Source organism: Citrus sinensis, chromosome 3 (genome assembly GCF_022201045.2).
Source record: "Citrus sinensis cultivar Valencia sweet orange chromosome 3, DVS_A1.0, whole genome shotgun sequence".
Taxonomy (NCBI): Eukaryota; Viridiplantae; Streptophyta; class Magnoliopsida; order Sapindales; family Rutaceae; genus Citrus; species Citrus sinensis.
In genome coordinates this window covers 11,635,087-11,658,055 of record NC_068558.1, presented here as the reverse complement: position 1 = coordinate 11,658,055, position 22,969 = coordinate 11,635,087, and the positions used below count along the sequence as shown (strand labels likewise).

General features: G+C 31.9%; 2 protein-coding genes, 1 non-coding gene and 1 pseudogene across 3 annotated transcripts in view; 2 read left to right on the top strand and 2 right to left on the bottom strand.

Annotated features, from left to right (window-relative positions):
• Positions 1 to 6,136: 6,136 nt before the first annotated feature.
• The window catches only part of LOC102620079 (epidermis-specific secreted glycoprotein EP1-like), a 29,004-nt gene continuing 12,171 nt past the window's right edge, over positions 6,137 to 22,969 (bottom strand). The window contains exon 2 of the mRNA XM_052437943.1: positions 6,137 to 6,195. Coding sequence (XP_052293903.1) covers positions 6,181 to 6,195 — 15 coding nt within the window. The 3' untranslated portion in view covers positions 6,137 to 6,180. The remainder of the gene's footprint in view (positions 6,196 to 22,969) is intronic.
• LOC102620359 (epidermis-specific secreted glycoprotein EP1-like) lies at positions 10,627 to 12,091 on the top strand. Its single transcript, XM_006477675.4, has one exon. It carries the CDS (start codon positions 10,665 to 10,667, stop codon positions 11,967 to 11,969), a length of 1,305 nt encoding a protein of 434 aa, XP_006477738.2. The 5' UTR covers positions 10,627 to 10,664; the 3' UTR covers positions 11,970 to 12,091.
• LOC102627948 (EP1-like glycoprotein 3) lies at positions 16,391 to 17,791 on the top strand (annotated as a pseudogene).
• On the bottom strand, positions 22,138 to 22,244 carry LOC127901600 (small nucleolar RNA R71). Its single transcript, XR_008053844.1, has one exon. It is a non-coding gene; the product is annotated as a small nucleolar RNA R71 (small nucleolar RNA).

Here is a 22,969-nt window from a genome sequence, read left to right as displayed (position 1 = left end):
ATTTCATTCTTAATCGATAATGAGACGAAATTTGTCAATCTCACTCTCGTCTCGTATATGTAATTGAAATAAAAAAATATCTCACTTCCGTTCCAATTTTTTTATAAGATAAAAATATATCCTAATTATATTTTAAATAGGATAAAATCCCATAAAATCTTATCCCATTAAGAAAAATTGCCATCCCTAATCTAGAGTCGGTAATTTAGCAAGTTTATTATCAATTTTTATATAGAGTTTCATTACCTTTTTTTTTATTTTTAATTTCTTAATTTATCCTTTATGTAGTCCCTTACACGTACAAGAAGAGGGGACACAACTCATAAATGTCAACATTTGTACGGGTGCTGCGTTGACGTCTGACAGAAAGACACAAAAGATTTTATCGATCGAATATTTACATGATCAAATTATTTTGTCTTGATCTATTGCTTTTGATAAAGACAAATAATTATAGGCCTTTGCGTGGCCCCTTTTCGATCTTCTTCACATTCCAATCAATTTGTATTATTTATTGGGGAGAAATTTCTGTGGAACTGTTCCACCGACCCAGTTAACGTGATGTGATAGCTCACTGTTATTTTATCACATGGTCGAGTAATAAGTCCCTTACTTAAAACGAGTAATAAGTCCCTGTTTTTTTAAATATTAAATTTAATAAATCTCAAAGTGAGGCACATTGATGATTTTGTTTGGGAAGTCCTCTATGTTACGTTTAACGCAACATATACTCACATACGATAATAATATCCCTTGGTGAGGTTTATTACTGTTATTATGAGTGTGTTAAGTTATGTTCAGTGACTTTATTTTGAATCCATTACTCTGCCGTATGATAGAATATTAATAGATTGTCTCACTATTTCGGCTTTAATTACAAACTAGTGAGACAACTCTGCTTAAATTTTTCTCCATTCATTGACTAGAGTGGCTTTGCTTGCGGGATACGGAAAACGTCTCAAGAGTTGTAATCAATCATTTAATTAAATTTAATTTGTCAATTGTCTTGTTTTGAATTAAGTCAATCCGGTTTGTTTCGTTAAAGATGGCCAAATCAAACTGGCCATTTCTAGAAAAATTTATTAACGAATAAGATGTATAATGGATCATCGTTTATTAGCATAGTCCAATTGAAGATGCATGCTTCTTTGTAATTAATTAATATAGTGATTAGACGCCTTACTTAATTGAATTATCAATAATTTAATCTGTCAAGATTCTTGCTTTGCAGGTACAAATCCATTATGAAGTTTGTTACAGTTCATGCCTACAAAAATGAACAGATTGGGCATGAGTGATGTCTTACTAGCTAGGAGGCCCAAGATTTCCTCCTGTTAATTATGTTACAGTATCTTTATTTTTCTTAACTAAATAATGATAGAGTTATATATATATTATAAAAATAAATGTGTATACACTGATTTAGAATGAAAAAATTTGTTGTATAAAACCGTCATAGACCTCTATAACTATTTTCATTAACCATCATTACTTTTCAATCAATTTGTACACATTCCACATCAATTTGTATACATTTATTCATTCAAAATTGTTTGTAGCTCTATCATTATTATTTACAGTAATATTGTCGCAACAATTTTGGAGGCATTAATAAAAAGAAAAGAATGTTATTTTTTCAAATGAACCTAGAAGTAATATAAGAATAATAATAACAAATCTACAATAATTTTTATTTCACTTTTAAGGTTAATTTGGAAAAATTAACATTTTTTTAATTAATGTCTTCATAATTGTTGCAAGGGTATTATTGTAAAAAGTTAAAAAAGGGAATGGTAAGAGTGCAAGTATAATTAATAAAAGGAATATTTAGGGATATTTTTTAAAATATAAAAACTAAACAAGTATTTAACTCAAAATATAAAGATTAAACAAATATTTACCTGACCTTACTATATCTTATGCTGACACATAATCGATAGGTATTTTTACTTTTGCACTTGAGGAAGTCATTATTCTCACCCATATATAAGGTCCGGCCCATTAATAGTTATACATTTACTCAATAATCAATATGTTGGTGTAAGAAAGTAGGAAGAATACTAGAATTCTCATTGCTCTCTCATGTTTGTCTCCATATTAATAGTAGTGGTTGTGGGAGTGTGTTGGGTTGGATAAGGCTTGTCAAAATCCAACCTAACTCATTATTGAATGAGTTGAAATAAAATCAATCCAGTCCAATTAAATAAATATGTTCAACATAATCTAATTCAATTCTTAATTTATCATATTAGGTTGGGTCGAGTTGATTGGATTGAAGGTAAAATTAAAAATTTAAAACTAAAATAAAGAAAAAGATATAAAATTTGAAATGAAACTTATTAAAATCAAATATAAATCTATTATAATATGAAATTTTCATTTATCGTCTAGTGTTTGATAAAGAAAACTAAAGCCTGCCATCTTAAAATTAAGAAACTTTTGACAATGAACTTCTAGACATGCGTATTCTATGAAAATAAATAAACCAATTCAATATTACAAGTTCAAATTACAATTAAGAATGAATAAATGAAAGAAATACATTATTTTAATTGAGAATTGAGATTTAAGAGGGTGATTTTAGTTTTTGAATTATAATCTATGGCAGTAGATACGAGAACAAAATAATCTCTTTTATAAAATAATAAAAAGAGGTTAAAATGTTGCCCTCACATTTGGAGGGTAACAGCCCTGACCACTCGGCCAAAGTCTCTTTTATGAAAGCAGTTCAAATCCCCACAAATGTATTGTAGGGATAATTCTTTTGTTAACTATGTATAATCGAGTGAATGTAGTTTTCTCCCTTACCAAGTGTGAGACAAGTAGACATCTCTCGAATATTTATGAAGGTTAAAAATTTGAACAATATTTTATTAGAATTGATATAAAGTAGTTCTAATAATAAATTTTGTTCGAAGAACAGACAGGTCGACCCTCGGTACGAATTGGATTTGGGAGAGTCAGCCAAAGTAGATAATTAAAGCTCTGCCCCAGTGACTTCGTTCATTCCTTTAATTGTTTTATTGACAAACAAATTAACACTCTCTATTCATTTCATGTTAACATTGGACACAAAATCTAATATCCTACTAAAACAAGCTTCGCAATCGCTCCAATCAGAAAAATAAGGCCGAAAATCGAGCTACCAAAAAACAACAAAAAAAGGCAAATACTTATATACAATGGGTAACCAACTTCTTCCCATAAAATAATTACAGAGTATTGATATTTGAATCGAAGAATTCATAGCCGTAGTAACAAAATGACAATAAAATCATATGTTGTTATAATGTTAGGTAAAAAAATTAGAACTATTTTCAATTAATACTATAAAAGTGCAGTCGGAGTCTTCAAATCATAATCCAACATTTCGAAGTCTCCTGGTGATAAAATTTTCCCGAACACTTGCAATCCGAAGTACATTGTTCCCTTGTATACTTTGCTCATAAAATGATTTGACTCCTTCAACCGTCTAAATAATGAAAATCATTTGGCTTACAAGAAGCAACTTTCTTCGCCTAGCACTCTTTGTTCCGGCCAAGCAGACCCTTTTCTGTAGGGCACGCTACACGCTGATTGATCACACACTCCCAAATTACCACATCCCTCCGGCAGCTGACACTTTGTAATGTCCCAATCTGAATCTCTGTCAAAGAATGTGAATATCGTTTGCGTTGGACCCCAATCAGCACTTTCATCGCAAGGGTAGATCTTGAGATTTCAAGAGAGTACCCATCGGATAATCAAAACTCTGTCAAATAAAGTTTCCCTTTTGAGTCATGAAGCACCATGTTGACATTTGAAAGCAACTTGAATATATGATAAAATTAAGAATTTTGAACCTACATAAAAGATGATAGGAATAACTAAAATTAGAATTAATTAGACTCACAATTTAGAAATTAATTTTGAAAGACTAAATAATTGAAAGTAAGTCCTTTTGATTTATGAGGACTGGGATGTAATTACATTCCATGCGCTGACACACATGCATTGCTCTGATCAATTATTTTATTACTGCCGTGACAAACAAAATAAATAAAGAAAGTACTTTCGATTCAAAGCACCCAAAATAATGAAGAAAAACGAAAAGAGTAAAGTGAATTTTTTTTAAAATTTTGTTTTAATATCTATTGTCTTTTGCCTTTATTTAATTTCATAATATTTTAATAGTCAATTAAATTATTTAGAATTAGACATTTACACAAACGGTAACATAAAATCTTTTAAAATTAATTGAGACACTTTCATAATTTTATATTTCAATAAAAGCAGTTTTTTAAATAATAAATAAATCAATTTTTTTTCTCTAAAGATAATCATCATAAAATTTTCAAAAACCAGCTGGATCCAGCTGGTCCTACGCTGCATCCGTCCACTGGTGGAACAAAGGAGAGAACAATGATACATGCATCGTTACTTGACTCGTGGCCGATTGCCTGTCTTTACCCCATGCAATGCAATTATAGACGTCGTTCAAAGCCGCCGAAAGTGAATGAAATAATTGGATTTGGAGGCTTTTGCCACTGCGGGTAATAGAAAACGTATAACGAGCCGCTTTCAATACTACTTTTGTTTTCTTTAATTTTGACGTATTTTATTTGTTGCCTACGTAAATCTTTTGAAAGAATGTTAAAAATGGCCTAATCACACACCTTTTGCGGACAAGTTGTCATTAAATATGAGCATTCATTGTGGCCTTCTGTTTGGTGGGGTGCGTCCGTCTTCATTTATTAGCGTATCTATCTGCCAATAAAAGATGATTGAAGAGGCGTAATTGCGCTACTGAGTGGCTGAACTATTACTCTCAAAATTAAGTAAAATTATGAGGATAGTAATTTGAATCTTCATAATCTTAATTTATCTTAATTAAATAAAAAATTATATAGAGTTAATTTGTAAATATTTTTACTTTACGAAATATTAATGAAGTAGAGACATTATTCGTATGTGATGATCATATATTTAGGTATGTACTTTATAAAATTAATGTAATAATATAAGTGTCAGTTATATATCTAATTGTAAATATTAATATAATATATACTCTAATAATAATTGTAAATACTTATGTAATATATTAATATGATGTATAATCAGTATTAAAAAAAAGAGGCATAATTGCAATCTAGTGATGATTAAATATCTTAATTAATTGGGTTTATATTGGTGGCATATAAGATGCTTCAAGAGGCATAATTATGATCTAATGATGATTAAGCATCTTAATTAATTGGTTCTTTTATTATTGATTAGTTGATGAGTTCTTGTATTTATGTTGAAAGGATTATATTTATAGACATCGAATTTCCAGGGCGTCAAGGACACCACTCATTAAACATTTCCTCAAGAAAACGTGATCTATTAGACCCCATTTACTACTTTTGTTTGAAGGGTTGGACTATTCCTCTTAAAATTTCCTTTTAGAAATTTGTAAATCAGTACACGTTAAAAATACACAAACTTATTATACATGTTGTGGGTTGGACATAAAATCTTAAGATATCTAACTCCAGTAAATTAAGTGAAATGACCTATCTTACCTATAAATTTAATTGAGTTCTTTAAATAACTAATATAAGGCACAATTCAACAATCTCCCTTCAAATGAAATTACCGAACCTCGGTTCCAGCTATTAAGATGGACATGGACAAATAAGTATAAAGACAAATCCCTAGTACGTTAGCCCATTTTGTCATGAAAATTTTCCATCAGACACTTTAATGCTACATAGATATTTGTATGATAAAATTTTTAATCTTTATAAAATTTTTAATCTTTGTATTAGATTAATTGATATGTTTTTAATTATTAACACAGTTTGTTCATAAGAATGTCTCAGAAGTATTTTATTATTAGAACTGATATTTTAATCTTTTCATAATAAGAGAAGTGAGTAAAAAATTCATTAATGACTTGGTGCATTTAAAAACGGGAGATTTATTTTGAGTTTAGATCAATATGATGACAATATAGTTAAAAAAATTTATTTGAAGGAGACAAGTCTCCACCCTCGGTAAGACCGTAAGAGTACATCAATCTTTCTTTTATTTATTTCATTGGCAAACAAGTTAACAACTTCATGTTAACCTTGAATTATTACTCCAAATCTCTTTTTTTTTTATTACATTACTCCAAATCTCTTATTTTTAAAACAAGCAGTACAATCTTGATAATTATTACATGTTGGGAACCTTGATGAATCCAACGTGTGTAGAGTTGGGGAATTTAGTCAGAGTCTTCAAGTCATAAGCAATCCAACATCTCGATTTATCCTGGTGATAAAAATATCCCAAGCACTTGCAATCCGAAGTGCATTTCTTGCCACAATCTTCAACTTTAATGCCCGTTCCAGTTGTGTACTTGCTCATATAATGACCAACCCCGTCGACTTTATAATAATGAAAGTCATTTGGCCTACAAGATGTCACTTTCTTTGCCTCACACTCCTGGCTCCACCCAAGCAAACCCTTTTCTGTGGGGCAAGCAACGCATTGGTTGTCGTCACACACCCCCAATTTGCCGCATCTCTCCGGCAGCTGGCACTCCGTTTCAAAAATCGAGTCTCTATCGAACAGAGTGAATGTGATTTCTGTTGGCTGCGAATCAACCTTGTCGTAGTAAGTGTAGATCTTGAGGTTTCCATCTACTCCTAGCCGGAGGAACGATATAGTGGCGTTGTACTTTGGCCTTGCCAAAATAAGACTGGCCCCGGATGAAGAATCTAGAGTCAGTTGATAAGCGAAAGCTTCATCAGTTTCCGGGGCAGAATTGAACGTTACATTCTTCAAGCCACTAAACTGAACAGGGAAAGTGTCAACTTTTGTACGGATTCTACATTGACGTCGACAGAAACATACAAAAGATTTTATCGATCGAATATTTACATGAGCAGTGCTAGCGTCAGTCGCCTTTGGGAGCGACTGACGCAGTCGCTGCTTCTAAGGGGGACAAGTGTCCCTTGTCTTTTTTGTACTTTATTAATTGCTTTTGTTATTGTTTGTCTTTTTTTTATACAAATTATTGTTTTAGTTTTTACTTGTAGCACGGATTATCAATTATAGTCCTTGTAACAGTTATAATTTTATTTTTACCCATATAATTTTAATGAAAAAAGTCTTTTGCCCTGAAAATAATCTTTATTTTTTATGCTTAAATATTATATTATGATTTCTTTCAATTTTTTTGAAAAAATAATATTTATTTAAGAATTTAAATCGATTGCAACATTTGTTTAACATGACAATAACAACTTTACATAATTTTTTTCATTTCAAATTTTATTTTTCTGAGATAAGATTTAAAATGAAACACCAATGCACCATTATTATTTTTCAATTCTTATTTTAACCCCTCTCTTTTATTATGATATTTACAAATAATTTGAGATGACTGTCCTCTTAATTATCAGTGGAGTGAATTTAACTTATTTTGAACTTAAATTTTAATTTAGATATTCAAATTATTTCGTATAATTAATTTAGTATATTCAAATAATTTTTTTATTATAAATATCAATATTTTTGTTAAGTAATTTAGTGACTTAGAGTGAAAAATTATTTTTACTTGTACAATTTATTTAATAAATTTAATGTATAGTAATGACTCTATATGTTTTTTATTTTCTTAAGAAAAAGATTAAATAAATATATAAAAGATGATTGTATAATAAAAGTATTTAATAAAGTACAAAAAAAGAGAAAGGACACTTATCCCCTTAGAAGCAGCGACTGCGTTAGTCGCCTTGGGAGCGACTGACGCTAGCACTGCTCTATTTACATGATCAATTTATTTTGTCTTGATTCATTGCTTTTGATAAAGACACAAATAATTATCGGCCTTGCGTGGCACCTACTCGATCTCCTTCACATTCCAATCAATTTGTATTATTTATTGGGGAGAAAGTTGTGTGGAACTGTTCCACCGACCCAGTTAACGTGATGTGATAGCTCACTATTATTTTATCACATGGTCGAGTAATAAGTTTCCCTGATTTTTTTAATATTAAATTTAATAAATCTCAAAGTGAGGCACATTGATGATTCTATGTTACGTTTAGCGCAATATATATTCACACACGGTAATAATATCCATTGGTGGGGGTTTATTACTGTTGCTGTGAGTGTGCTAAATTATGTTCAGCGACCTTATTTTGAATCTATTACTCTGCCGTATGATAGTATATTAGTAGATTGTCTCACTACTTCGACATTAATTGTAAACTAGTGAGATAATTCTGCTTAAGTTTTCTCTATTTATTGACTAGAGTGGCTTTGCTTGCGGGATACGGAAAACGTCTCAAGAGTTGTAATCAATAATTTAATTTAATTTAATTTAATTTGTCAATTGTCTTGTTTTGAATTAAGTCAATCCGGTTTGTTTTGTTAAAGATGGCCAAATCAAACTGGCCATTTCTAGAAAAATTTATTAACGAATAAGATGTATAATGGATCATCGTTTATTAGCATAGTCCAATTGAAGATGCATGCTTCTTTGTAATTAATTAATATAGTGATTAGACGCCTTACTTAATTGAATTATCAATAATTTAATCTGTCAAGATTCTTTCTTTGCATGTACAAATCCATTATGAAGTTTGTTAAAGATAGCCAGCTCTCACAATCCTTAAATTTTTTGGATCATCCTTGATTAGCTTATAGATGCCGTTGAAGCTGCTTCAATTGAAACGTTATAACCCAGTGATTAGACGTCCTATGTAATTGAATTATCATCTTGATATCAAGTAAAGCAAGCTAGCTAATTTATGATTTCTTTCGTGTTAAGGTGTTTTTGAGTAGTTGCTTAGCCATGGCCGATCGATGTGAAAGACAAAATTTTAACTGTAAATAAAAGTCGATTGTGTTTGGTAATTATGATGTTTAAATAATATTTTTGAGAAAAGAAATAAAATTATAATTTTTTTTTTATCAAACAACCATTAGATGAAAAATTAAATTTAACTTGAAAAGCCACAACTATGAATGTTTTACAATAAATTTTACAACGGTAATTTTAAAGCTACAAACAATTCACTGACAGTAAAATCAAGGGACAAAAGCATCAAGCAAAATAATCAATTGGGGGCATTACGTTTAGCTTGTTAACGGATTTATCATACATGTATAGATCATGGAAACTTGTTCATGTAATTGTTTACCCGCACGTAATCAGTGGGAGCTGATTTAAACAAAATCATCCACAGATTTAAATTACCAAATGGTTATAAGTCAAAAGTTGTGGCTCAACCCCATACAGTACCTATTTCCGTGTTGAATTCTGATATCAAAATAAGTCGGTGAGAAAGACACTGCTACACTTAAAATGACATATTTTTTGGTATTTTAAATTATTTAGTATTCAAAGATTACAGTGGCCTCCAACTAATTCAGATTCGTGCCGAGTAGAACTATTAGAACAGTAAAACTCTCCCAACAAATATTTAACGCACTTGTATTTCTAAATTTCGAACTGAGGACCTTAATTAAGATAGAGCAATCCCTTTCCAACTGATTCAAATGACATATTAATATAACCTATTTTGGATCCAAATCCAAGTAGTTTATTTTTTTTAATACACATTTCTTTGTAAAACGAAAGGGATGGATAAAATTTAAAGGGTGAGAATACTTTCACTCTAATACTCGTAAAAATTTTAATTTTAATAAAAATATATATTACAAAAACACCCATCATTTGAATTACTATTAAACACAATTTATTATAAGCTAATATTATATAATTACTTTGAATACCTATATAATATACTCATTATTCAATTTATAATTCTCATACTTTAAACCCTAAAACTTTTATTTCTAACACCTTAATTAATATTTAGATGAACAATGAAGAAATTAATTTTGATAGAAATTTTGACCACAAAGTATATGTGATATTTTTCTTTTTAAAAAATAAAATGAAACAAACGTATTATAGAAGAACCTTTTTTTTTGTCTGAACCACGAGATGATCCTGAATAGGTCCTAACTATAGGAGACACATTTAAACTCGTATCACAACCCGACTAATCCCTGCTCGCACCGGTCGACCCGTAAAAGGTAAAGAACATTTTTTTTTTAATTTGCCTTGGCCCCTCTTTTTTGTCTTCTTCTTCTTCCTTTTTATCTTCTATCTTTTTTTAGTATTATTTACTGAAATATTATCATGTTATCATTATAAGTTATTTTGGGTGCAAATTTCAATAAGGAACATAAATAAATAAAAAATTAATAATAAAATATTTATTTACAACTTGATCTAGTCATATTCTTGTAAGTATATGTTAGATCTCTTAAAATTAGTAGTTATATGGTTTTATTAGTATTTTCAGTAAATAAAGTTTAAAAAAATTAAATAGTGTAAGGAAATATATTTTAAAATTGTAAAAAATAAACAAAGTAAAATTTAATTTTTATAAATAATGTATGAATTTATAGAATAATATAGTGTTAAAAATAATATTTAGGGTGCAAATAACTTCATCAGTTTTTTTTTAATCTTTTACATAAGATTTAAATTCAACAGTGATTTAAATAAAACTATTTAAAAATCTATTGATTGTGACAAAACAGTCTAATTTGATGAAGTGCCTCAACCCGTTATTATAAATAGAGCCTAGCCTTAACACAAACTTCATCGCATAACATTTAATTAAACTACCAAAATGTCATCTTCTTCAGCAATATTCTCCCTCTTCTTCCTCTGTTCACTCATTTTCTCCATTGCTAATGCACAGGTTCCTGCCAATGAAAGGTTTAAGTTCGTGAATGAAGGAGAATTTGGTCCATTCATTAATGAATATGATGCGGATTACAGAATGATCCGCATCTTCAATTCTCCGTTCCAGCTAGGCTTTTACAACACAACACCAAATGCTTACACCCTAGCCCTCCGGTGGGGTATCCAAAGGAACGAGCCGCTTTACCGTTGGGTTTGGGAAGCAAACCGCGGCAAACCGGTTCGCGAAAACGCCACCTTTTCTTTGGGGACCGACGGGAATCTTGTCTTGGCCGAAGCAAATGGCACCGTCGTATGGCAATCCAACACTTCCAACAAAGGTGTTGTGGGGTTCAAGTTGCTCCCGAATGGAAACATGGTGCTTCATGACTCAAAGGGTAACTTTATCTGGCAGAGTTTTGATTATCCGACTGATACTCTATTGGTGGGCCAGTCTCTTCGCGTCGGTGGGGTCACCAAGCTCGTGAGCAGACTTTCCATTAAAGAAAACGTTGACGGCCCTTACAGCTTTGTAATGGAGTCTGATAGATTGTTACTCTATTACAAAAGCAGCAATGCTCCCCGGCCTGTTGTTTACTTCACTTTCCCTGTTCAGTTTAGTGGCTTAAAGAATGTAACGTTCAATTCTGCCCCGGAAACTGATGAAGCTTTCGCTTATCAACTGACTCTAGATTCTTCATCCGGGGGCAGTCTTATTTTGGCAAGGCCAAAGTACAACGCCACTATATCGTTTCTTCGGCTAGGAGTAGATGGGAATCTCAGGATCTTTACTTATTACGACAAGGTTGATTCGCAGCCAACGGAAGAAACATTCACTCTCTTTGATAGAGATTCAATTTGGGAAACTGAGTGTCAGCTTCCTGAGAGATGTGGTAAATTTGGACTGTGTGATGACAATCAATGTGTTGCTTGTCCTAGAGAGAAGGGCTTGCTTGGCTGGAGTAAAGAGTGTGCACCGACGCTAGTGAATTTTTGTCGGATAGCGGCTTTCCATTATTATAAAGTTGAAGGGGTTGATCATTATATTAGCAAATATAATAATGGAACTGGACCCATCAGAGTTGAAGATTGTGGCAACAGATGTAGCACGGATTGTAGATGTGTGGGGTATTTTTACCATCAGGAGACATCGAAATGTTGGATTGCTTTTGACTTGAAGACTCTTACCAAATTCCCCAACTCTACACATGTTGGATTCATCAAGGTTGCCCCGCAATTAAGTATCAAATAAGTGGATTAGCTCTGTGATCGAAATAACAACAGATAGATATGTGGGCTTTCAATGCCACCACAATAATAACTGTTGTTTGTCCATATATAAAATAATGAATGAATGAGTGAAGTGTTTGCGTAGATTGTTCTCTGATTAATGCTTTGTATTACTTTCTACCCTTCTTATGCTTCTTCTTTTTTGGGGGGGGGGGGGGGGGGGGGGGAAGGGATAAAACAATAGTTAGCAGAAGAAAATGCGATTATTTAAGCATATAATTTAATCATTCTGTGTTTAGTTAGATAGGAACTACAAAAGTACAAATCAATTTGAGATTTTTCCTATTTCTTAAGGTCAAGGTTAAGGTATAGTTCTGTGATAAGAAGTGGTCTCTCTCTAAAATTCAGGTCCGAAGTTCAAGTTTTGCTAGTATATCTATATTAAAAAAATTTAAAAAAAAAAAGAGAATGAAACACATATTAGCGTCGCCTTGTCTTTCTTTTATTTTTTTCCTTCTTTCTCTCTTTTTAGTGTTAATGAAAAACTGAAAGGTGATGAAATCACGTTTTCTCTTTGACACATGGAAGCTTCATAAAAAAGGGCCATCATTGTTTGTTGTTGTATCTGGAAAATGCTAATAAGATGAAGATCCTTCGCAATTGTCTTTATCAATTTCCCAATTCTCGACTCGTTGCGATCTTCTATGTATAGACTATATCAGTATATTGTGGGAAGTCAACAACCTTTATGGATATATTTGCCGCTCCTCTTTACTGCAGCCATTGATGCATCGCGTACATATAATCAAATGTGGATTATCCGATCAAAGATTTTGTAGACTTACATGTTAGTGTTGGATATTTGTGTTTGGTATTTTAAAATACCAATATTCGAAAGTTTAAGGAAAGAGAGCACACAAGTTGATTTATGTATACAGAAAACAACTTTAAAGAGGTAAGAGGCCCAATCACATGAGACCAAGTCTAAAGAGAAGGTTTCATTTTAAAAACCTCCCGCACCCAAAAACTCATGCACAGGGAGAGTCCTCATAGGGATGGGGGAGTCGTACATGCGCGTGCTTGATCCATTATCCTGGAGATCAATCCACCTTGTTCTTGTCTGAGAAATCACCTCTTAAGAGTGGAAATTATTGGCCTTTGGGACAACGCGTTCATTGTTCTAAGGTTGCTGTTCCAGGTGACCTCTTGTTGTTTTGCTCGATTCTTTTCCAACAATTAGATGATGCTAATTATAAGTGAAATTTAAACTTACCAAGTTTTTTTCAAATTTCGCCACATTTCGGGTGAAAAATTGCTAAATCCCCATGATGAATGGGAAAGTCAACAATTCAGCTTAAAAAATAAAAATGTCAACTTTGTTGGCTCCTCCGTGTCAAACTTTATTTGCCAATTTAGTGAGCACATCGTTTTGTATCTCAATAATTGTCTTGTTTATTGCTATTTATAGATCGTTCAAATCCGCCAAGCTAGAATGAGTTCATTTGAGGACATTACGCAGCATGTTCTTGATATTTCTAGCTTGGCGGATTTGAACGATCTATAAATAGCAATAAACAAGACAATTATTACTATCGAGGACATTACGTAGCGCGTTCTTCATTTGAGGACACATCCCGATTATCACTATTGACTTTATTAATATTGCTTTGCTTTCGGGACAAAGAAAATTTCTCAAGAGCTAGTTGTAACCAATACTTTTAATTAATTTGTCAAGATTCTTGTTTTGCATTTAAATATTGTTAATAACGGTGGCCGAATCACACATCATTTTCTGGAAAATCAGCAAATATTATATTTTGAACATTAATTTCGACCTTTTGTCTAGTGGCTGCACCGTTTAATTGCTGTAGCACATGTCATTGAGAGATACTCCAACAGCACAGTTATAAGATAATTTTTTATTTTAAAAAATTATTTTAAATTATGTGACGTTTATTAATTGATTAATGAAATAATATAATTAATTCACTTAAAATATGTACTATTACTCAATTCTTTAAAAAATCACCAACTACTCAACGAATGACACATCAATTGACATAAAATTTAGAATAAAAATTTTTTTAGATATTTATCATTACCTTTTGAAGTATCTATATTGTCTCCAATTATAATCTAGTGATTACTATAACTAATTCAATTATCCAATAGAGTAATATTACACATTCAAAATTTTTTATCCCAAAAAAAAAAATCCAAATGATGAGACATTCATCAAATGTTTGATGAGATAATACAAATTTACTTAATCTTGTAATGAATTATCAATCACTTAATGAATGACACATCATTAAAATTTAAGATATCTGTCATTTCTCTTATCCAATATCATCTTATTTAAGTAAAGGGAAAAGAATTGTTAGGTCCCCAACGTTTGATGAGGGGACATAAAAAAACCTACCGTTTTAAAAAAGAAATGTAAGAGCTTTTCCATTAATAATTCCATTTATTTTAACAAAAAAATGATAATATTATACATTTACAACAAAATACATGGAAAATGATGGTTAACCCCCAACGTTTGGGAAAATGAAATATTTAAAAAAAGAAATATAACCACCTTTCCATTAATAAATTTCATTTATTTTAGTTAAGAAAAGAGTAATATTAATATTTGAGTGATGATATAATTACAAATTCTTGTACAAACTTATCTCGTACAAACTGATGTAGCATTAATTCATTAGTTGAATGAAAATATAAAATAATAGAAATAAATCATGTGGGCCAAGGGATATTTAATTTAACCAATGAATTAACATCACATCAGTTTGTACAAATTAAGTTTGTACAAGAGTTTGTAGCTATATCATTACCCTTAATATTATTATCATCATCCTCATCATCATAATTATTGTTATTTATTAATGTCATTTTTATATTAATAATAATATTGTTAAATTTTATTAATTTTATCATTTTTATTATTATTATTTCTACTACTACTACAACTACTGCTACTATTATTACCTTTTCTCAATTAAAATAAACAAAATTTATTAATGGAAATGGAGTTATATGTCTTTTTTTAAAAAAACATTAGGAAATTTTATGTCCGTTTCCCTAAATATTGGGGAGTTAACAGTCATTTTTTATATATTTTGTGGTAACTGTACAATATTAACATTTTTTCCATTAAAAAAACATAATTATTGGCAAAAAAGAGATTTATATGTCTTTTTTAAAACGTTAGAGTTTTTTATATCTCTTTTCCCAAATGTTAGGAATACTTTAATATTTTTACACAAAGCTAATATTCACATAATTTTAATTTATTAAGGTCTCCGATAATTATTATTTTTGTAAAAGATCACACTACTTAATATTCAACAATGTGATTTTTTATTCACTTGTTACTATGTGTTCTTTCAACCAATTATATGTCAAAATATTCAAACACAAATGAAATTTGTGAATGAAAAAGAAAAAACAATGCTCTTGCAGTAGCCTAAACTTTCACACCTATTAACTGTTATTGGATGGAGTAGGTAATCCAGAACTTAACATGTGTTTGTCATCGGATCCAATATTTAACAGAAACTGATCTTTACCTAATTAAGGTTAGGGACATAATTAAGCTAACTCTTAAATAAAATTTAAAAATGGTCAAAACTTATGAGTCAACCAGACAGATTTTCTTTTAGTAGGTGATGAACATATTTTCGATTTGAATCCCTGTAAAAGTTAATGAAGATGAGGATTGAAGTATTATTATTATTTTATATCAATAAGACAATAATGCTGGGGACTCAATTATACTAATATGATCTTTTACTGAGTAGAAATTTAAGTGGCGATTGTTGAGACAAAAAATTAAATTTTATTTATTTATTATCACTTAAAATATATGACAAAAAAATTTTAATACTTCAAGAAAACTCAAATTATGAGAGTGCTTAAATTATAATTTGAGTAGCTAATGAGGAAATAACAAGGCGAAGCCTTTATGGCTACAAGTGGTAAATGATCATGATCCTGTTTTGGATTGAGGTTGGGTAGCTGTATCTTAAAAGTTACAATACTAAAATATTTAATAAATATTAACTGCTGTAACTTGAAAACTATATTGATATGATTTTTCACTTATATGATGAAAATTTATTATATCTTTAATAATTTTATCAAAATTATTATTTAAAAAATATATTTATTATATACTATTAATTTTTATTTTATATTAAAAAAATTCTTCAACAATAGTTGTATAGCTAAGCTACTAAAACTTCAATTCTAAATAAAACCCATCTTATATATCAAATTTTGTCGGTGCATTGACAATGTTAAAAAATATAATTCTTTTGGATCCAAATCAAAGCTGTCAAATTTAATTGGATGAACTCATTACCAACAAGCAAAGAACAGTAATCAAATTTGCACATTGGCTATCATGCGTTGCTAGCTATAAATTGAGACCAACCACATCTCGATGTTCATCACCCATTAAGCAAGCAGCATGTCATCTTCTTCAGCAATATTCTCCCTCTTCTTCTACTTGTTAGTCATTTTCTCCATAGCTAATGCCCAAGTTCCTGCCGATGAAACATTTAAGTTTGTGAATGAAGGAGAATTTGGCCCATTCATTAATGAATACGATGCAGATTACAGAATGATAAGCATCTTCAATTCCCCATTCCAGGTTGGCTTTACAACACAGCACCAAATGCTGACACCCTTGCTCTCCGTTTGGGCGTGCAGCAAAACGAGCCAAATTACCGCTGGGTCTGGGAAGCAAACCGGGGCAAACCAGTTCGTGAAAACGCCACCTTTTCTTTGGGAAGCGACGGAAACCTTGTCTTGGCCGAGGCGGACGGTACTGTCGTCTGGCAATCCAACACAGCCAACAAAGGTGTTGTAGGGTTCAAGTTGCTTCCAAATGGCAACGTGGTGCTTCATGACTCAAAGGGTAACTTTATCTGGCGGAGTTTTGATTACCCAACTGATACTCTATTGGTGGGCCAGTCTCTTCGAGTCGGTGGGGTCACCAAGCTCGTAAGCAGACTCTCCGTTAAAGAAAACGTTGACGGCCCTTACAGCTTTGTAATGGAGTCTAATAGATTGTCACTCTATTACAAAAGCAGCAATGCTCCCCGGCCTGTTGTCTACTTCACTTTCCCTGTTCAGTTTAATAGCTTAAAGAATGTAACGTTCAATGCTGCCTCGGAAACTGATGAAGCTTTTGCTTATCAACTGACTCTAGACTCTTCATCCGGTGGCAATCTCATTTTGGCAAGGCCAAAGTACAACGCCACAATATCGTTCCTCCGGTTAAGCATAGAAGGGAATCTCAGGATCTTTACTTACTACGACAAAGTTGATTCGCAGCCAACGGAAGAAACATTCACTCTCGTCGATAGAGATTCGATTTGGGAAACCGAGTGCCAGCTGCCGGAGAGGTTTGGCAAATTGGGGGTGTGTGATGACAATCAATGTGTTGCTTGCCCTACGGAAAAGGGTTTGATCGGGTGGAGCAAGGAGTGTGAGGCAAAGAAGGTGACATCTTGTAGGCCAAATGACTTTCATTATTATAAAGTTGACGGGGTTGATCATTATTTGAGCAAGTATACGAGGGGAACTTCAACTAAAATCGAAGCATGTGGCAAGAAATGCACTTCGGATTGTAAGTGTTTGGGGTACTTTTACCACCAAGAGACATCGAGATGTTGGATTGCTTATGACTTGAAGACTCTCACTAAATTCCCAAACTCTTCACATGTTGGATTCATAAAGGTTCCCAACAAGTAAATGTAAAATAACGGGAAGCTCAAGTAATGCTCGGTTATCAAGGTTGTTTTATTGTTCGTGTCGTTCATTATGGCTATCGCGCCATGTTTGATTCTCTGATTGAAATGTTTCTTAATCTTACTTATAATAACATATGAAGTTTTTGTTTACGATAACCTATCATATTCGATCCTTATCAATGCAAGTTGACATACCAAAGGTGACTAAAAGGCACCAATGTAAATTATATTGGATCTTTCGAATGTTAAAAGCCCATTTACACTTCCTCGCAAGTTCTTACCCTACAATGTGGATCAATTGCTGTTCATGCCAACAAAAATGAACAGATTGGGCATGAGCGACGTCTTACTAGCTAGGAGGCCTAAGATTTCCTCCTATTAATTATGTTACACTATCTTTATTTTTTCTTAACTAAATAATGATAGAGTGTTATATATATATATATATATATAAATGTGTATACACTGATTCAGAATGAAAAAATTTATTGTATAAAACTGTCATAGACCTATATAACTATTTTCATTAACCATTATCACTTTTCAATCAATTTGTATACATTTATTCATTCAAAATTGTTTGTAGCTCTATCATTATTATTTATAGCAATATTGTTGCAACAATTTTGGAGGCATTAATAAAAAGAAAAGAATGTTATTTTTTCAAATGAACCTATAAGTAATATAATAATAATAATAAATCTACAACAATTTTTATTCCACTTTTAAGGTTAATTTGGTAAAATTAACATTTTTTTTATTAATGTCTTCATAATTGTTGCAAGGGTATTATTGTAAAAAATAAAAAAAAGGTAATGGCAAGAGTGCAAGCATAATTAATAGCAGGAACATTTAGGGATTTTTTTAAAATATAAAAACTAAACAAATATTTAACTCAAAATATAAGGATTGAACAAGCATTTATCCGACCTTACTATATCTTATGTTGACACATAATCAATGGGTATTTTTGCTTTCGCACGTGAGGAAGTCTTTATTCTCACCCATATATAAGGTCCGGCCCATTAAGAGTTATACATTTACTCAATAATCAATATGTTGGTGTAAGAAAGTAGAAGAATACTAGAATCCTCATTGCTGTCTCATGTTTGTCTCCATACTAGTAGTAGTGGTGGCAGGAGTGTGTTGGGTTGAATAAGTGATGGTTGTCAACGCCAGCAAAAATAAATACCTACTCTAAATAAATTGTGTATAGTGATTGAATATGGTTGTGTCCACAGAGATCGGTAATTATTTAAATCCTTTTAAAATGTAAAATGCAAAATGGGGGGATTGTTGACAATAATAAAAATCAAATTAAAATAACAAAAATGCAAATTAAAATTGTAATTCAAGTTGGGAAAAACTCTGGTTGAAGGAATTAACTCAGCTTGATTCGACTACTAATCATTGATTCAAATATAAATCATTACTACTTATGAATAGATCAGTTATAGGTACTGAGACCCTCTAATAGCAAATCTCTCCCTAACTAGTCGATAACCGAGGTACGACCATTGGTTATTTCCCTAATCAATAGACAACTCTAGACACGATCATAGAGTTTAATCAATTGACAGCCTGAAAAACCAGAGAGACCCAAATCCTAATCAACAAACGCATACGATGATTCATTTAAATTAGATTATTTATTCTCATAACACAACGCACTGCTATGCTATTTATCACAAACATTAAAATCTTCATACAATGAATCTTTTAATTCACAATAGATTAAGTTGATAATTAAATAGTGGTCAATTATCTAATTAACAAACATAATCATGACAATAATTTAGTGATGGGTGTCGAAGCCAACAAAAATAAATTCCTACTCTAAATAAATTGTGTATAGTGATTGAGCAGGGTCATGTCCACAGAGATCGGTAATTATTTAAATCATTTTGAAACGTAAAACGTAAAATGAGGGAATTGTTGACAATAATAAAAATCAAATTAAAATAACAAGAATGCAAATTAAAGTTGTAATTTAAATTGGAGAAAGCTCTGGTTGAAGGAATTAACTCAGCTTGATTCGACTACTGATCATTGATTTAAGTATATATTATTATTACTTATGAATAGACCGGTTATAGCTATTGAGACCCTCTAATAGCCAATTTCTCCTTAACTAGTCGATAACCAAGGTACGACCGTTGGATATTTCCCTAATCAATAGACAACCCTAGATACGATCATAGGATTTAATCAATTGACAGCCTGAAAAACTAGAGAGACCCAAATCCTAATCAACACATATGATGATTCATTTAAATTAGATTGTTTATTCTCACAACACAACTCTCTGTTATGTTATTTGTCACAAACATTAAATTCTTCATACGATGAATCATTTAATTGACAATAGATTAAGTTGATAATTAAATAGTGGCCAATTTCCTAATTAACAAACATAATCATGAAACTAATTCAGAGAATAAACAAATACCTAAAAAGTAATAAAACAATTAAAGCATAAGAAAGATCTCACAGTAGTGATGAATCAAAGCTTCATTAACCTCAACCAGAAAAATAAGTTTAGTTCTTCATAGAGAGAAGAGAAAAATTAGATCTAGGGTTTCTTTCTTTTTCTCCAATCTCAATCCCCCTTTTTGTTAGAGTGCAATTTATGCACTAGTTTTGCATTGTTTACTTCCCTTAATATCGATGTTTTGCACTTAATAATAGTGATTTACTTGTGTTTTACTTTTGTAGGTGCAATTCTATTGATTGGTGATAAAATTGAGCTATAAGATGATGTTTAAGGATGATTGTTCACTTGGAGAAATTTAGAGAGTCAGAAGAACTTTGTTGATAAGGCGTGGGCGCGTGCTGTCAACTGCGAACCTGCAGTTTTTAGTTTAACGTGTTTTCTATTTTTGGTTATTTTTGTAATTACGAATTTAATATTTCAGATATTAGTATTTTATTTTAAATAGAATTCTAGAGGAGAAGAGAGAGAGAGTATTTAAGGGAGGAATCAATTGTGAAAAAAGGAGAGATTTTGGATTGAAGGAAAAGAAAGAAACCCTAGATCTAATTTTTCTCTTCGCTTTATGAAGAACTAAACTTATTTTTCTAGTTGAAGGATAATGAAGCTTTAATTCATCACTACTGTGAGATCTTTCTTATGTTTTAATTGTTTTATTACTTTTTGGGTATTTGTTTATTCTCTGAATTAGTTTCATGATTATGTTTGTTAATTAGGTAATTGGCCACTATTTAATTATCAACTTAATCTATTGTCAATTAAAGGATTCATCATATGAAGATTTTAATGTTTGTGACAAATAACATAGCAGTGAGTTGTGTTATGAGAATAAACAATCTAATTTAAATGAATCATCATATGTGTTGATTAGGATTTGAGTCTCTCTGATTTTTCAGGCTGTCAATTGATTAAATCCTATGATCGTATCTAGGGTTGTCTATTGATTAGGGAAATATCCAACGGTCGTACCTTGGTTATAGACTAATTAAGGAGAGATTGGCTATTAGAGTGTCTCAATAGCTATAACCGGTCTATTCATAAGTAATAATAATCTATATTTGAATCAATGATCAGTAGTCGAATCAAGCTGAGTTAATTCCTTCAACCAGAACTTTCTCCAATTTGAATTACAACTTTAATTTACATTCTTGTTATTTTAATTTGATTTTTATTATTGTCAACAATTCCCCCATTTTACGTTTTACGTTTCAAAAGGATTTAAATAATTACCGATCTCTGTGGACACGACCCTGCTCAATCACTATACACAATTTATTTAGAGTAGCAATTTATTTTTGTTGGCTTCGACAACCATCAAATTTTGGCGCCGTTGCCGAGGATTGGTGTCGTTTATTTAATCCTTTTTACGTTTCACTTGGTGTATGGTTCGTTCTTCTCGTACAGGTACACTTTCGTTTGATCCTGAAATTGAGAAGACAGCTCGCCAGCTGAGACAGCAGACGAAGCGAGCTAAGCAACGATCCTCGTCGCCTTTGCTTTCTGAAACAGATACAGTGCCTGATTTAGTTGAATCATCTAGCGATTCAGAAGAACAAGTAATGGATAGACTTGCACATGTAGAAAGAACTCTTAGAGAGTTAGCTGAACCAGACTTGAATCAGCAACCACTCTGCATCCAATATGTAGATTTGGAAGTAAATTTTGAATTAAAGTCTGGTCTTATTCATTTATTACCCAAGTTTCATGGTTTTGCAGGTGAAGATCCTCATAAACATCTTAAGGAGTTTCATGTTGTGTGTTCAAGTATGAGACCACAAGGCGTGACTGAAGAGCAGATTAAGCTGCGTGCTTTTCCGTTCTCTGTAGATGGGCTAGCTAAAGATTGGTTGTACTACTTGCCTTCTGGATCGATTACAACGTGGAATGGTTTGAAGAAGCAGTTCCTTGAGAAGTACTTTCCTGCTTCAAGAGCTGCCAACATTAGAAAAGATATTTGTGGGATCAGACAACTTCCTGGGGAGACTTTGTATGAGTATTGGGAGCGATTCAAACAATTGTGTGCCAGTTGTCCTCAGCATTAGATTTCTGATCAACTTCTTATTCAATATTTTTACGAAGGACTGTCATTGATGGATAGAAGTATGATAGATGCTGCTAGTGGAGGCGTGTTGGTGAACAAGACCCCTACTCAAGCAAGGGAGTTGATATCAAATATGGCTGCCAATGCACAACAATTTGGCAGTAGGCAAGATCTCATTTCAAGAAAGGTGAATGAGGTAAATATTTCTTCTGTTGAACAACGTTTAGATAAACTTACTTCTCTTGTGGAAAAGTTTGTTGTAGGTAATGTGCAATAGGTGAAGACTTGTGGCATTTGTTACAATATAGGTCATTCAACTGATATGTGTCCTACACTTCAAGAAGAACCCGTTGAACAAGCCAATGCAATTGAAGGATTTCCAGGCATGCCTTAGAGGAGGTATGATCCTTATGCACAAACATACAATCCGGGATAGAAGGATCATCCCAACTTCAGCTATGGAGTTAGGCCGTCAGGATTCCCACAACAGTATCCACCAAGACAACCAACACCTCCACAGTCAAACTCCAAGTCAGGTATATCTCTTGAAGAAATTGTTAAATCACTTGCGACTAACACTCAACAATTTCAGCAGGCAACTACAGCAAGCATTCAGAACTTGGAGAACCAAATGAGTCAATTGGCGACTACAGTGAGCCGTCTGGAGTCTCAAGTATTAGGGAGATTGCCTTCACAATCTGAGGTGAATCCAAAGCAAAACGTTAGTG